The sequence below is a fragment of the Myotis yumanensis genome, unplaced genomic scaffold (assembly GCF_028538775.1).
Source record: "Myotis yumanensis isolate MYYU_CA2020_CCGP unplaced genomic scaffold, mMyoYum1.0.hap1 SCAF_17, whole genome shotgun sequence".
Classification (NCBI taxonomy): domain Eukaryota; kingdom Metazoa; phylum Chordata; class Mammalia; order Chiroptera; family Vespertilionidae; genus Myotis; species Myotis yumanensis.
The window spans coordinates 1,082,655-1,099,073 of record NW_027223768.1 but is presented as its reverse complement, the minus strand read 5'-3'; the positions used below and the strand labels follow the sequence as shown (position 1 = coordinate 1,099,073).

Here is a 16,419-nt window from a genome sequence, read left to right as displayed (position 1 = left end):
TGCTTTGCAGGAGGCAAGGTCTCGCTAGTTAATTAACGCGTCAACACCGGCAGGAGCAGGACAGCGAGTCCTAGGAAATGCCCCCGATGCGGCTGACCCGTTTTACCTCCACACACAGACCTGCCCACAAGCACACCCACTTTCACTAACGGCCTCGCTGGGCCCAGGTTCTTCCTCTGTAAAGTGGGGGTGCGGATGCAGTTACTCTGCAGACCCCGGGAAATGGCCGGCGCTCAGCAGGAAGGCCTCCCAGCGGAGGCCCTGTTCTCCCCAGCTTCTCGGGGCCAGCAGGCACCGTGTCCTTGGACCAAGACCTGTCCCGGCCCTGGGCGTTTGGCTCAGTGGATAAAGCATCTATACTCTGAAATCAATAATAATTTTTTAAAAATTAAAAAACACACACACCTGTCCCATCAGAGGTGCTTCACTGTGGTCTGGCCCACACCTGCCTTAGGCACTCAGGCAGCCGCTTCATCGCTCTCCGCCTGCGACCCTGCGAGGACACATGGCGAATGTGACCTCGGGACTCCGCCTCCTCCAGACTCGCCCTGCGCTTCTCCAGGCAGGACAGCTGTTCTGCTCTTCCCCGATTGCACCGTCCTTATCTGTGCTGTGCACATCCTCCCACACCCACCGCAGCGGGCAAGCCAAGCACACCCACAGGAGCCCAGCCAACTCTCCGGCCCACTCCACTCCTCCGGCTGGGCCGCTAGAAACGCATCGCCACGTCCTGTGATTACAGAGCACGTGCGTGAGTGCACCGAGGAACCAGGGCAGGCCTGCCAGACGGGGAAGGGACTCGGAAAATAGGAGTCGAATCTGGAAACTTGTAAAGTCATGGGAACTCAATGGCCTCAGGAGGTAGAAGAATACATCCACTGCCTTTCCCCCCGATATTGTAAGGCAGCTTAATTTCTTTCAAAGTATCCCTTTCAATATTCACCTTTTTAAATCTTTAATTATTCTTAACTTCCTTCCTACCAATACTCCCCGATTTAAATGGGGGGGTATCACAGTGAACTGCACTTTTTCTGTGTTTTTGTTCTTGAAAACAGTTCAAAGAAACAGGTCACAGAAAATGAAATTACTCATCCACACTTAAAAAGAGGGGAAAAAAATACAAAAATTCTTTTGAGGCAAGTTCCTCTGATAAATGTGTTTCCACAAATTCCTGACCTTCTCGGCAGAGCCAGTGGCTGACACACAGAGACCCAGAGCCGCCTCTTCCTGAAACAGCAGGACAGTGAGAGCGGCCGTGCTCCGGGAGCTGCCTCGGTTCTCGTCTTAGTGACGATGGCATCCACAGGACCTGGGCGTGTTGGTAAGAGAGGGCGGTTTGGTAAAAAATGTGTAACCCCAAGCAGTAGCTTCAGGGTAGCAAGCATGTTTGAATATTTAAAAGTACTGTCATTTCTTTTTCAGAGTTTCCCAATAAGAAACTATATTAACAGTGGTTTACCTCTGGGCGGGTAAGATTCTATGTCTTTTGGGTTCTTTTTGCTTATCTTATGTGATTTTTTTCCTATATTATAAACTAGAGGCCCGGTGCACAAAATTCATGCACAGGAGTGGGGGGGGGGGGGGGCTGTCCCTCAGCCCAGCCTGCACCCTCTCCAATCTGGGACCTCTGGCTCCTAACCACTCATCTGCCTGCCTGCCTGCCTGCCTGATCGCCCCAAACCACCTCTGCCTGCCTGCCTGATGCCTCTAACTGCTCTCCCCTGCCAGCCTGGTCGCCCCTAACTGCCTCTGCCTGCCAGCCTAATCGCCCCTAACCTCTCTGCCTGCCTGCCTGATCGCCCCTAACCTCTCTGCCTGCCTGCCTGATCGCCCCTAACCTCTCTGCCTGCCTGCCTGATCGCCCCTAACCACTCCCCAGCTGGCCTGGTTGCCCCTAACAGCCTCTGCCTGCCTGCCTGCCTGGTCACCCCTAACTGCTCTCCCCTGCCAGCCTGGTGGCCCCTAACTGCTCTCCCCTGCCAGCCTGGTCACCGCCTCTGCCTCGGCACCCACCACCGTGGCTTTGTCCGAAAGGGTGTCTGGTCTAATTAGCATATTACCCTTTTATTAGCATAGATTATTTAAAAGTTATGATTAATCTAAGTCATTATGAAGTAATGTAAGTTATAAAAATATAAATGATTTTTATTTTTACACTTGACCTTAGCCAAAAGGCTGAGAAGCAATACATTTTTAGTTTTAATTAAAGGAATACATATAAGTGAAAAATTCAAATGGGCATATGAACTATCCTAAAAATAGCTAAAAAGAAAAAAATAGATGGCATTATTTTTTTTCATATACAAACATCTTATCTCCCTTCCATGTCCCAATCAAACTGGTCTCCCGAAGCCACTAGACTATAGTTCATGCAGTCGAGTTACTATCCTCACCTGCTCTGTTACGCCAGGTCCTCCGCTCTGCAGTTCTGCCTCCCACTCTCTGTGGGAGGTGAGCCGCGCCAAGAAGGACACCGTTCTGTATATAGAAGACGCGCATGCTGCCTTCGATCTCCCACCTAAAGCCCGAGTTGTTTGCACTTTAGTAAAAATAAAACATTTTTGGCCCTGGCCGGTCTGGCTCAGTACGTACAGCGTCAAGCCTGCAGACGGAAGGGTCCCGGGTTGATTCCAGTCAAGGGCACATACTCCCGGTTGCAGGCTCCCGGCCCCAGTCGGGGGCATTTGGGAGGCTACCAATTGATCATCGATGTTTCTCTCTCTGTGTCTCTCCCCCTCCCTTCCACTCTCTCTAAAAATCCAATGGGAAAAATATCCTTGGGTGAGGATTAAAAAATAAAACATTCTTGCCCTCCAATAGGTAACAAGTTTTGAAAAATTGCCATCTCTTTTCAAAATAATTGTTCTATTTTGCAATATGCAATAGACAGAAATAAACAATGCCTACGTGACAAACAGCAGGCCATTCTGAGCGCCTGATGCAGCCCCGCCATGTCCAGCTCTGTCCCGCCCGGGGCCAGCACCGGCCCTTTTCCAGCGTCCCCGGTGGGCACGCCACCCGCCCGTCAGCCACAGTCCCAGTTATCAGATCGACTGCTCAGGTATCGCGGTGCCTGGGTTCAAGTGACCCGTGTCTTATTAACAAGGGCTCATTCCCCTCCCTTCTCCCCTCACGTAGGCTGTGCACCACCTCACACCGTCGCAAGAAGGCTGAGTCCAGAACCCTGAGGCATTTTGAGAGAGCTGTCACATTCCCATCACGTTCATTACGGCCTGTCCTGTTATGGTTATAACTGTTCTATTTTAGTATTACTGTTGTTGATCTCCCACTGTGCCTAATTTATAAATTAAACTTTACCATAGGCTTGTACATACAGGAAAACATGTCGTATTTACAGGGTTCGGCACTATCTGTGGCTTCAGGTATCTGCTGGGGTTTTAACGTACCCCCGCCCTGGATAAAGGGGGGCTGCTATAGAACCAAGGTCCAAAACCAGGCCTCCTAAGTAATCCAGGTGTCGTAGGTCTGCCCTTCTTGGCGTGCAATGACCGTGACCACAATAAAACCAGGCTTTCCACTTGGAAATCCACATGAAAATGCAGGCGTGACCTGACATCCCTGTGATGGTGCCATCACCCTGAGCCCAGAACTCACCCTCCCACTGCTTCCCAGAGAACAGTGATCTCGGAGAACTTCCCGCTTCCCCAGCTTCGCCGGAGATGACAGAGTCCTGCGGAGCTGACTGGCTGCCCCCCGCCCCCCCGCCCCCTCGCTCTGCGTCCCCCTCGCCTCCCTCCAGGGGTGAGTGAGTCCCTGCTGCTTCCACTCCTGGGAGTGCCGCCGCCTGACCAGTTCTTTCAAGGAAAGGCCGCTGGAGGCCGCGTCCCGCCCCGCCCGCCGCCCCAGTTTCCCAGGGAGCCCGGTGTCCGCCTCCGGCGGGCGATCCCGCCACCTGACCCGCGGGGGATGCTCCGCTTTAACTCTGACCTCCACCTTGTGCAACCGGCCTGTGTTCCACCCACTCCAGCTGGCGGCCTCGCCCCTTTGCCGGGACTGAACCTGCCCCCTTTCTCCAGCCCACGGAGGAGCAGCTGAGGTCAACGCCGCTTCCTCTGAAATGCTCTTTCTGGAGCTCCCACACCGGGACCCAACCACCCAGTGTGTCCCAGGTTCCTGAAACGCAATCAGACTGAACACCCTGCCTCCACTCACCCCCTTTCTCCGCTTTCTCCATTATGGGGTCACCCGGCCCCCCCACCCGGCAGCCTCCATCCCCTGCACGCCTCCCGCCCGCTTCGCCCTCGGCGCGCAGGGGAGACGGAATCCTGTGGGTCCCACTCCCCGAGGCCGTTCCTCCTCCCCCACCCTGTTCACTCCCAGGTTCAGGCCCACGGACCTCCTTCAGCCTCCGAAGTCTCTCCAGCACATTTGAGTCCTGACACACAACCTGCAGGATGATAACCGCCTTCCACCTCCCCCGTCTCGGCACCGCGTGTCTCGCACGCCACCGCCCCGGCCAGCGCTCATCGGTCAGCGCCCCGGCCAGCGCCCATCGGCCAGCGCTCATCGGCCAGCGCCCATCGGCCAGCGCCCATCGGCCAGCGCTCATCGGTCAGCGCCCCGGCCAGCGCTCATCGGTCAGCGCCCCGGTCAGCGCCCCGGCCAGCGCTCATCGGTCAGCGCCCCGGCCAGCGCTCATCGGTCAGCGCCCCGGCCAGCGCCCCGGCCAGCGCTCATCGGTCAGCGCCCCGGCCAGCGCTCATCGGTCAGCGCCCCGGCCAGCGCCCCGGCCAGCGCCCATCGGTCAGCGCCCATCGGTCAGCGCCCCGGCCAGCGCTCATCGGCCAGCGCCCCGCCCAGCGCCCATCGGCCAGCGCCCCGGCCAGCGCCCATCGGTCAGCGCCCCGGCCAGCGCTCATCGGCCAGCGCCCATCGGTCAGCGCTCATCGGTCAGCGCCCCGGTCAGCGCCCCGGCCAGCGCCCATCGGCCAGCGCCCATCGGTCAGCGCTCATCGGCCAGCGCCCCGGTCAGCGCTCATCGGCCAGCGCTCATCGGCCAGCGCTCAGGAGAGGATCCGAGGAGAGACTCCGAGGCCTGGGTCTCACGTTCCTCCTGGTCACTCACGGCCTCTCTCCAGCCTCACGGTGCTGAGGGGCCTCCTAACCTGCGGCACCTGCCCCTCCTCCGCCGCCCGGCACAGCTCTGTGCTCTCCGCTGCCCGGCACAGGGCACACGGCACACGCATCCCTTCCGGCTCAGACCCACCTTCCCGCCCGTTCCCACGCTCCCTCTCACACTCTGCTCTCGGGGGCCAGCTGGGCCCCACCCCCTCCGCTTCTGCTCCAGCTGCTACCAGCCTGGATGTCTTTCCTGCACACCTTTCCCCGTCAGAAGCGCCCCTCGTTGTAAGGCCCCGTTCTCCCTACGAGTGACAGGTTTCTCTCCTTTGAAGCTGAGTTTGCAGCTTGCTTTGTGCAAGTCTTTTATTTCTCCTACTAAAAAGCTCGCATCAGGCCCTGGCCGGTGTGGCTCAGTGGATAGAGCATCAGCCTGTGGACTGAAAGGTCCTGGGTTCAATTCCAGTCAAGGGCATATGCCCGGGTTGTGGACTCGATCCCCAGTAGGGGGCGTGCAGGAGGCAGCTGATCCATGATTCTCTCTCATCATGGATGTTTCCATCTCTCTCCCCCTCGCCCTTCCTCTCTGAAATCAATAAAAATATCTTTTATTTATTTTTTTAAATATATTTTATTGATTTTTTTGCAGAGAAGAAGGGAGGGGGATAGAGAGTTAGAAACATCAATGAGAGAGAAACATCGATCAGCTGCCTCCTGCACACCCCCTACTGGGGATGTGCCCGCAACCAAGGTCCATGCCCTTGACCAGAATCGAAACTGGGACCCTTGAGTCCGCAGGCCAACACTCTATCCACTGAGCCAAACCGGTTAGGGCTAAAAATATCTTTTAAAAATAAAATAAGAAAATAAGTAACCACCATGATCTTATCTGGTGGAGAGGAGAGTCCCTGAGGCTTAGGGAAACCAACCAGCCCCCAAACAACACACCAGCCAGGGGCTCAGCCGCGATGCACCTTCCCAGCGACAGGAGACATCACCCCACTTCGCCCACAGGAGTCAGAACGGGGCGGGGGGGGGGGCGGGGGGGTGAGGTCGCCCAGGGAAGGGCAATTAGAAGGCAATTAGAAGGGGTCTCGGCTCTGCAGCGGGGCAGCCGGGATGAAGGAAATGCGCTCAGGAAAGAGGAAGAATGTGCCAAACCCGGAGCGTGGGGGGCGTGGGGGGCGTGGCAAGCCCCCGGGAACCGGAAACATTCCGAACTCAATATGCATTTGTGGGAACAGAAACAGAAGACGAGGCCGCTGAGCAGGCAGGGATGTGAGAGCACGCGGTGCCAAGGCGAACAGGGGCGCCTGCCCGGGAGGAGGGGAGAGGACAATGAAGGGTTTGGCAAGAGAAGGAGATCAAAGGGTAGGCAGTGGTGGCGGGGCGGCCTCCTGAGATCAGGAGCCGAGTGAGGCAACCTGAGCCTTCGCGGCGTGAAACAGGGATAATGACGGCCGCGAGGCTGCAGGGAAGGGGCCCCAGCGGCCTGGGAGGCGCCCGGTAAGGGTGGCGGCGTGAGCATCGTGCACTGCGACGCCTGTTGTGACACAAACACACTGGGCCTGGCTGAGTCCTCCTGACGGAGGCTCTGGGCTCTCACCGAGGCGGCCAGTCGGACGCAGTAGATTGATCTGCATGAAAACAGCCAATCCCAGCCCCTAGCTGGTGTGGCTCAATGGACAGAGCGTTGGCCTGCAGACCAAAGGGTCCGGGGTTCAATTCCAGTCAAGGGCACGTACCTTGGTTGCAGGCGCCTCCTCATCGGGGCGTGTGCAGGAGGCAACCAATCGATGTGTTTCTCTCACATGGGTGTTTCTCTGTCTCTCCCTCTCCCTCCCACTCTCTCTCTCAGAATCAGTGGGAAAAAACCCTCAGGTGAGGATCAACAAAACTAGGAAAACGGCCAGTCCCGGACCAGAGAAGCAGGTCTCAGGACGGCGTGAGGTGAAGGGATCCGTTGACCACACAGTTCTGTGTCCCCTCTGTGCTAGCTCTGCAGCACACACCTAACCCTGCAGCACACGCCTAACCCTGCGGCACACGCCTAACCCTGTGACACACGCCTAACACTGCAGCACACGCCTAACCCTGCAGCACGCGCCTAACCCTGCGGCACACGCCTAACCCTGCAGCACACGCCTAACCCTGCGGCACACGCCTAACCCTGCGACACACGACTAACCCTGCAGCACACGCCTAGCCCTGCAGCACACGCCTAACCCTGCAGCACACGCCTAGCCCTGCAGCACACGCCTAACCCTGCAGTACACGCCTAACCCTGCAGCACACGCCTAACCCTGCAGTACACGCCTAACCCTGCAGCACACGCCTAACCCTGCAGCACACGCCTAACCCTGCAGTACACGCCTAGCCCTGCAGTACACGCCTAGCCCTGCAGCACACGCCTAACCCTGCAGCACACGCCTAGCCCTGCAGCACACGCCTAACCCTGCAGCACACGCCTAACCCTGCAGTACACGCCTAGCCCTGCAGTACACGCCTAACCCTGCGGCACACGCCTAACACTACGGCACACGCCTACCCCTGCAGCACACGCCTAACCCTGCAGCACACGCCTAGCCCTGCAGCACACGCCTAACCCTGCAGCACACGCCTAACCCTGCAGCACACGCCTACCCCTGCAGCACACGCCTAACCCTGCGGCACACGCCTAGCCCTGCGGCACACACCTAGCCCTGCAGCACACGCCTAACCCTGCAGCACACGCACATGCATGCAAGTCGCAGAGACACGCTCTCCTTTCCTGAGGACCTTCCTTATCTACACGCCGCCTCCTCTCTCTGTAGCCTCACCCCCTCGGGCTGATGCTTGCCCTGCCCCGTGGACGTGACCGTGGTCCCCCCCTCCCCCGCCCCCCCTGCCCTTGGACAACTTCCTTGCCTGACCACCGCCTCTGGGGAACCCGATGATCCTTGTCTGATCCAAACTCACCCTCAGGACCCCACCCGGTTCCAGCACCCGCCTCCCGACAGCCGTTCTAGAACTCTCCTCAGAGGACAGAGCCTGCAGCGTTATGAGCAGACGGTGTGCCTGAGAGCAGGGTCGGCAAGGAACGGGCGGTGAGAGAGCCGCTGCACATGAGCAGTTCCCCTGCAGGCGTGGGGGGGGCGGGCGAAGAGGAGAGAGGGGAGGGTCAGGAGGCAGAGCACCTGGGTAGCACACCTCCGTGCTGTTAAATTGTTAAAATATTTTTATTGGTTTCAGAGAGGAAGGGAGAGGGAGGGAGGGAGAAACATCAATGATGAGAGAGAGTCATGGATCGGCTGCCTCCTGCAAGCCCCCAACTGGGGATGGAGCCTACAACCCGGACATGTGCCCTGACCAGGAATGAACTGTGACCTCCTGGTTCATAGGTCAACGCTCAACCCCTGAGCCACGCCGGCCAAGCCCTCCATGCTGTTTAAATGGTACAACTCCCCTCGTGTCGTCCAAATCTTCAGCCAGCCTTCTGCTCCCTAACCCTCCCACAATACACCCCGAGGGTGAGGGCGAGGCTGTACATACGAGAGGAGGCCAGGGATCTGGAGTCGGGAAGATCAACCGGAAGTGGGGGGGGTCAGGCAGCAGAGTGGAGACAGCACCCCAGAACGAGGACGCAGCCAGAACCCGAGCCCACCGCGCAGCGCCCCAGGAATGCCCAGCTCCGGCTGCGACACCGGCGGAACCCTGAGGAGGCGGCCGTGGCTGCGGTTGTGTAATGGGGCTTGAGAAAGTCTCCTCTGGTTAAACACAAAGGGCGTGATCCCACCCACACCTGCGTCACGGTGCTCCGGCTCCTGGCCTTCGACCTGGCACCAGCTCCCAACTCGGCTCACCTCGCCCGAGGCCACGCACCCGCTCGGCGCCCACCTCTCCCCGCAGGCCCCCGGGAGCGCCTCAGCCCTGGGGCAGGCGGCCGCTGCAGACCGTCGGCCAGTGGAGGGGCCTGGCTGGGTCCCAGGAAAACTTCAGGTACAAACGCAGCGCTGGCCGCCTGCTGTCCACGCGACAGCCTCTGTCTGAACGCCTCTCCCGTCTGAACGCTGGAGCGGCTTCCCACTGCCCCGGGGACGAAGTGAAGTTCCTTAGCGAAAGAACAGGCTGCGCCCGCAGCCTCCTCTCCAGCGTGTCTGGCCCCTCGCTCCGTTTCCAGCATCACTTCACTCCTTTAAGCTCCTGGTTCTCTCTTCCTCCCAGGCATTCGCATGGGCCGGCGTGGCTCGGTGGCTGAGCGTCGACCTATGAACCAGGTCAGGGTTCGATTCCTGGTCAGGGCACAGGCCCGGGTTGCGGGCTCCATCCCCAGGGTGGGGCGTGCAGGAGGCAGCCGATCCACGATGCTCTCTCTTCATTGGTGTTTCTCTCTCTCCCTCTCCCTTCCTCTCGGAAATCAATACAAGCCTCTGTAAGGAAGTCGCTCGCCCAGCATTTCGCACTTGGCTGCTGCTGCTGCGGGCAGAGGAGATGCAGGAAACGCACGATGCCCAGACCTGCTCCTGCGCGATTCCTCCACCCTGGCTCCCGTCCTTCGCTCCCTGCCCGACTCTCGCACACGGTGCCCGTGGCCTTGGGTGGCTCTCCTCGCCCTGCCTGCTGGCCGTCCTGCCCGCAGTGGGTGTGCTCCAGGCTCCCGGCGCCAGGCCGGGGACTTCCTCACCGAGTCTCCTTCACCGAGAGAGCCGGCTGCACATGAGCAGTTCCCCTTCAGGCGTGGGGCTGGGGGGGGGGGGGGGGGGGGCGGGGACGAAGAGGAGAGAGGGAAGGGACCCTCCTTACTGACCCCGCCCGCCGCCACAGCTGATGGAATTGAGACCTAAGGAGAGGGAACAGCGAAGGGCGGGCTGGGACCAGGGAGGGAAGTCTGACCTCAGAGCTCGGCGTCACGCCACCTCATACCCTGTCCCGTCTGCCTCTGCGCACGGTTCCGTCCAGGCCCACCGGTCCTCCTACCAGGCTCCTGGGCCTCCCGGGCAGGCGGCCGAACCCGAGGGGCCCTGACACCTGAGATGCTGAGCCCTTACCCTCTGGAGTCCGCCCCTAAGAATGAAGGCTCCCCGTTCAGGTGGGGCGGAGGCACTGCCCTACAGAGGGGGAGGCCCAAGGTGGCACCTCCTGGGCGAGAGGCCGCTGAGTCCTTCTGCAGGGAGGAGCGAGGCCACCCCGGAGAGGCAGGAGGGCAGGAGGGAGGGAGGGAGGGGAGGGAGGAGGATGGGGCAAGGGGCATTGGGCCCAGGAGAGGGTCTCCTGCGAGGCCTGAGCCTGAGAGCCCTCTGGTTGGCTTCTCGGGCCCTCGCAGATGGTTCTGGAGAGCCAGGCGGCGGTGGCTGCCGGGAAGGCTGCCTACGGGGGGGCGGGGGGGGGCGGGCCAGGGGGAGCAGACCTCCCCTGGAGCCGCAAGCTGTCAGGGAAGGGTCTGCTTGCATTGGTAGGAACAAGCCAGGCGGCAGGAACTCGGCCGCTCAGACACCCAGGCACCCTTGGGCGGCATACAGTAGGGCACCCAGTGTCCGCCGGACGGTGTCATCCTACGCACGGCCTGTGTCCCTCAGCCCCTGGCCCTGCAGGGCTGGGGCCACGCCTCCTCCCGCACTGAGGGTCCCCCTGTGCCCGGCCGCAGGGTCGGGGACCAGCCGTCAGCATCTGAGACGGAGCTTTGCTCTGCGCCCCCAGAAGCCTTGGGTCCCACGACGCAGCCGCTGGCATAGGAGCGGCCGGGCGTGGAAGAACACCCTGGCCTGGGAGGAGGGAGCGGCCAGGGCTGTGCTGAGCCAGCGGGCGGGCGGGGGAGGGAGGTTTCATTGATCTCCTCTTACTTTAATGGGGAGCCTGGCGCTTTATGGGCTCGGGATGAAGACACAAGGAGAGTCGGCGGCTAGCGCCTCAGGAAAGAGAGGCCAAACTGGAGGAGGGAGCTGACCACAGAAGGTCGTGTGGGTTCCCAGCACCTTTCCAGGCAGGGACGCTGCGATCCTCCCACACGTCTGAGGCGGGCGCCCATACGCCCGGTCCCTGGGAAAATGTGAACCGAGCGTTTCAAAGAGGTGCCTTGCCCAGGTCGGCCTTCAGCTCTCTCCCACACGCTCAGGGTCAGCACAGGGCCCACGGGGCGGAGACGGGACTGCTAAGGGCGGCTGCGTCTCCTGAGACTTCTGGCAGAAACGTCTGTTGGGAAGTTAACAAATGGAGGAAGGACGCCCGGCCGGCGGGGCTCAGTGGCTAAGGGTCAACCTAGGAACCAGGAGGTGAGGGTTCGATTCCCCGTCAGGGCACAGGCCCGGGTTGCGGCTCCATCCCCAGTGGGGGGCGTGCAGGAGGCAGCCGATCCATGACTCTCTCTCATCACTGATGTTTCAATAAAATTATATTTAAAAATAGAAACAAACCAACTGAGGAGAACCACCGACGGACAGAGGGCACCCATGTTGGCGAAAGAGGAGCCGGATGTTACGGAGACGCTGAGAGGACGGTCGGCTGCCGTCAGGGCACCCACCTGCCCTTACACACGACTCCCCGAGGCGTCGACACTGACCTGGCAGGGGCACATCTGCGCGCTCCATCGGCCTCACCCCTCGTCATCGCTGTGCTTTCCGCCCGAGGTACCTTCTTCCCTGAGTGACATCCCCGGGTCCTCGAAGCCACGCGAGGGCCGCAGCGTCCACAGGGAGTCCGGTCACAGCGCCCGCGGGGCGGGGTCAGCGGCAGAGCCCGGGCCTCCTCACCTGCGGGAGGGGCAGGAGAGGTCGCTGAGAAAGGGCACCGATGCCTCCCGGGAGGCGGGCTGCCACGCACGTGCGAGCCACGGGTTTGCCGTGGGTTTGCGTCACACGAAGCCAAGGGGGATGTCCGGGCAGAGGAGTGAGAACACAATGTGTGCGCTTCTTTCTCTTTTCTTAATTACACTTTTATTGACCTCCTGGCTCTTCAGTCAATGCCCAACCTCTGAGCCACCAGCCAGGCCACGATCTGTGTGATTCTGTGGAGGACAGAAAGCTCTGTGGCCAAGGGAGAGGATTTGAGAACCAGAATGGAAAGGGGCAGAGGTGCCATGAGGAAGAAACGCGGGCTGGACGGCGCTGCCGGGCGGGGCTGGGGGACAGGGCGGGGCTGGGGGAGCAGAAGCCAAGCCCACAGCTTCCCGAGCCGGGCCGTACGGGGCAGACGTGGAACTGTTCCTGGCTTCGTTCTCGGTCTGAAGGGAAATGCAGCTACCACCGTCACAGGGGCGGCTGCGGCGGGGCTGGCGTTAGGAACCGAGGTGACGCATGTGCCACGATCAGCTGGGAACGTGTTTTAAGATGAGACTTTACCGTCTCGTCGAATTTGAAGCCGATAAGGCAGGTGTGGCTCACAGGCCTGAGCAAGGACTTCGTGAACACGTCTGGAAGGATGGGTCTGAGACCATGGACACAGTGAGGGAATTCGTGCCTGGCCATGTCCCTGTCCTTTATCGTGAGCAAGGCTTCAGTCAAGAGCAGCCGAGCCCTGGCCGGGCGGCTCGGTTGGTTGGAGCATCGTCCCGAGCACCACAAGGCTGCCGGTTCGAGTCCCGGTCGGGGCACATCCCTAGGTTGCGGGCTCGATCCCTGTGTACAGGAGGCAGCCGACTGCTGATGTGTGTGTCTCTCTCTCTTTCCCTCTCTCTAGAGTTGGTGCAACATGTCCTCGGGTGAGGATAGAAAAAGAGCAGCATACATGTATACAGACACACAGACGCATGTCTGCCTGTACATCTAACCCGGTGCCCTTGTCGAACGCACTTGGAGAAAAAGCCAGAAAACAGAAACGCTTTCTTGACCAGCGTGTGAAAAAGCCACTTTTCCAAAACCCTTTCCTCCCGCTTGGCTTCAGCTTCATAAGTAAGAGGTCAGCACAGCGCTCACCCCGTCTCGCTCCCTGTGCACGTGCGGCCTGGCCGCGGCGTAAACGCCTTTGGACACCTCCGATGGCCAGGCAGGCGGGACAGGAACCTGCCTGTGACCCCGAGCCAACGGCACGCCCTCCCCGACCCCCGATGTCCTGGTTCACAAGATGTGGTCACTATGAGGCCGCCCCTCGGCTGCCGTCAGAACTGGGTCACGCACTGCTGTCCCGAGGGCCTGCGTAGAGCGAGCTCCCAGTAAACGCCGACGCAGCATCGAACAACCGCCTGGCCTGCGGGGTAGCGTCCCAGAGTCCGGGAAGGGGCTCGCCCGGGGAAAGGCTGCGACAGGGAGAGAAGTCTTGGCAGCCACTAGGGAGACCGTCTGTCCCCGCCTACCCGGCCCTGCAGACCCCCAGGCAGCCAGCGGGCCCAGGCCGCGACCTCCCTCCCAGCTCGCCCCTACCGTGTCCTGGGCCAGCTCAGCGCCGATCACGGAGGCCTCCCAGGCGCTCAGAGAAAAGCCTGGGCCGTCTTCACCCGCCCCTGGCTGCCCTCGTGAAGACGGAAGGTGGCCGGGCTCTGCCGGGAAGGGGCCAGCGGCCAAGGTCCCCAGCGGCCCAGCCTCCCGGGCAGCCCATGCAGGCGGGTGGGTGCTTCCTCCAGGGGCCCTGCAGGAGCGTGCGGTTCCCACAGGCAGGCTCATTGTTAAGTCACTGCTGGGTGGTCGCTGTGGCTGCCTCGCCCTGCACCTAGGGCTGGCCCAGTGAGCGCCCGGGGTGCCGGTGGGACTGGGCGGAAACGGATCGTCCCTGTCACTTCAGTGCCCACAGACCTCCAGGTCGCCATTATCCTCCTGGTCCTTAGCTCTGTAGGTCCTTGTAACTGCCCCCATCTCACCCACTCCCAGCCCTCACCACCCTTCAAACCCCCTCACGGCACCCTCGGGACCTCCCTAGCCGGGACCTCCGTTCACCTCGCTCCTCCCTGCAGGCCTCAACTTTCTTGTCAGGAACACTGAACATTCTGCTCCAGCCTTAACCCACACAACCCAGGACTGCTCACAGGCCTGCTGCGCCACCCTGTTGATTCTCTGCATTTACTGGCACCTCCTAATGCCTGGTCACCCCGTCATCCAGCTGCAAGCCGTCTGGTCACGGCGACTCCCTTTAGGAATGGCGGTGGCAAGGGGACCGGGCAATGGGGAACGCAAGGCCTAGAGCCTAGTGATTTGCAATATGCCTGGCATGGGTACTGCCTGGGTTGGTTTACTGAGCCACCTCGCACACATGCCCTCCACAGCAATCCACACGCTCATCTGCCTACCCACCAATCACCTGCCTCCCACCCTCCTCCACCTTCCTCCTCTCCAAGAGGGTGCCCCTTCTGTTCAGCACCCTCCCTCCAGCACGGGACCGGGTACGACAGGTGAGCTGTCTGTCATCCTCCGCCCTACCCCAGCCAGCTCCAGGCCACAGCCCTTGACGAACGGGTGATATCGATAACGCCAGAAGGACAGAAAGAAAGGCTGCTGTGGGGTTCTGGGAAAGGCCTCCTCGCCCTTCAGAAGAGAACCAGCGACAAGACAACCTCCTTTTGGCTCTGGAGACGGGCTGGTCTGGATGTAGTTTCTGAGGCCGCTAAATCTTCCTTGGAGGAAGAGGGGAGAGGCCTTCAGCTGGAGCCATTGCTGGGTGGGCAGGTGGAAGAAAACTACATCCCGTGTAATACTGTTACGTTGGTTTTCGTACTGTGCCAGGGGCCCTACCTCTGCGCTTCCAACCATGTGTGTGTAAGCCCAGGGCAGCGGTCGGCACACTGCGGCCCCTTGAGTGTGGCTCTTCCACAAAATGCCACGTGCGGGCACACACGTACAGTGCGAGTGAAACTTCGTGGCCACACTCAAGGGGCCAAAGAGCCGCATGTGGCTTGAGAGCCGCAGTTTGCCGACCACTGGCCCAGGGGATTCTGATTGCATCAAAACCTAAGAGGCACTAGCTTGAAAGCCCACAACTATAAACGTTCTCCACCTCTAACTCATCTTAGGAAAATCATTGAAATGTTATAGAATCCACCTCTTTGTGAAGAGGGGAATGTTTGCCCGATGGCCTTATGGGAGGATGTAGGGGTGAGGATTAACGATGGAGACTGAATATGGGCGTGCCGGAAAATGATACTCCCTATCTCACCTCCAGGTTTATAGGAGACCAAGGACAGGTGACACGTGGGGTGAAGGGCCTCCGGCAATCTCAGTGTTTTTCTATTGCTGCCTGTGGCTTACGCAGACATAAAGGTAAGCACAGTGGCGGGGGGGCGGGCGGGGTGGGGGGGGGGCGGCTGGCTTTGTGTGAAGATTAACTGAATATTAATTGTAGGTTGATGCCTTCTCTCTCGGGCTACCAGGAGCCACTGAGCTTCCACTTGTGTCAGGATGGTGGCATTACTTGAATTGATTGCCCTCAGTTACCGTGGTCACACGGTTTGTTACCAGGTTAACGGTTACCAGGTTACCGGGTCACTGGTTACTGGCTACCAGATTACTGGTTACCAGTTACCTGGTTACCGGTTTACCATGTTACTGGTTACCAGTTACCAGGTTACCAGTTACCACGTTACTGGTTACCAGGTTACCTCGTTACCTGTTACCAGATCACAGGTTACTAGTTACCTGTGGAAACGCCTAGAGAAGTTAAAAGCAATCGTGCTGAGATAGATGAGATTTAGACTGCTGACCCTGAGAAGGCATAGAACCCTGCCAAGGACTCCTTGAGGTTCGTTTGGGCCCAAATTCAACTTCAGAGTCTAGCGGCCATTGTTTGCAAAGGCCCCCCATGCAGGATGCACACGGGAGGGGAAGCTGGACTGGGCGGCCAGCCTCTACACTGTGTCCTGCTGAGCCCACCTTCTGCAGGAGGGCCCGGAACCGTGCTTCCACCAATGGGCTGAGACCTGCCCAGCCCATCAGAGCCGGACAACTGTATCTGCATTTGCATCTTTACTGAGCAAACCAATCAGAGCAGCTCCATAACCACCATGATCCCAACCAATCGGGACAGTGCTAACTTGACCAATCACGCTGTGCAAATGTGAGTTCCTCATTTGCATAAAAATGGACCAATCAGGAACCAGGGCAGCACTTTCTCTGTGAAAGGCGGCCTCCCCTTTGCCTCCGGGAGCACACTATGGTTGCCATTGGAGGCCGTTTCCCCCGTTTGCAAGCTGTTTACCTGCATAACGTCTCCCTTTTTACTGCACCCAGGCTGGGGCCTCCTGTTAGCATTGGGTGATGTCAGGATGAGAGCCCCGAGTCCTTCGTACCAAAGTGCCTTTCACTGGCGAACACTCCCAGGAAATGCCTGCACGTGCAGCAGAAGCACTTCCCCTGGCATTTAAAAAAGAAAAACAAAGGCGTGTGTGCCACTGGGGCTCACGTGGGTTCACTAAGCTGGTACAGCTGGGAGTTCCTGACCTCACCA

The 16,419-nt window shown here is 59.6% G+C and overlaps 1 protein-coding gene across 2 annotated transcripts in view; it reads right to left on the bottom strand.

Annotated features, from left to right (window-relative positions):
* The window catches only part of TLCD4 (TLC domain containing 4), a 37,264-nt gene extending 20,870 nt beyond the window's left edge, over nt 1–16,394 (bottom strand). Inside the window, exons 1-2 of one of the 2 annotated variants that reach the window (XM_070395643.1) lie at nt 16,171–16,394; nt 11,615–11,804 (exon numbers count right to left, since the gene is read on the bottom strand). In XM_070395643.1, the coding sequence (XP_070251744.1) occupies nt 11,615–11,642 (28 nt within the window). In that variant the 5' untranslated portion in view covers nt 11,643–11,804; nt 16,171–16,394. Of the gene's footprint in view, nt 1–405; nt 569–11,614; nt 11,805–16,170 lie in introns of those variants that run through there. The other variant, XM_070395644.1, reaches the window with a different exon arrangement.
* Between the last annotated feature and the right edge of the window lie 25 nt (nt 16,395–16,419).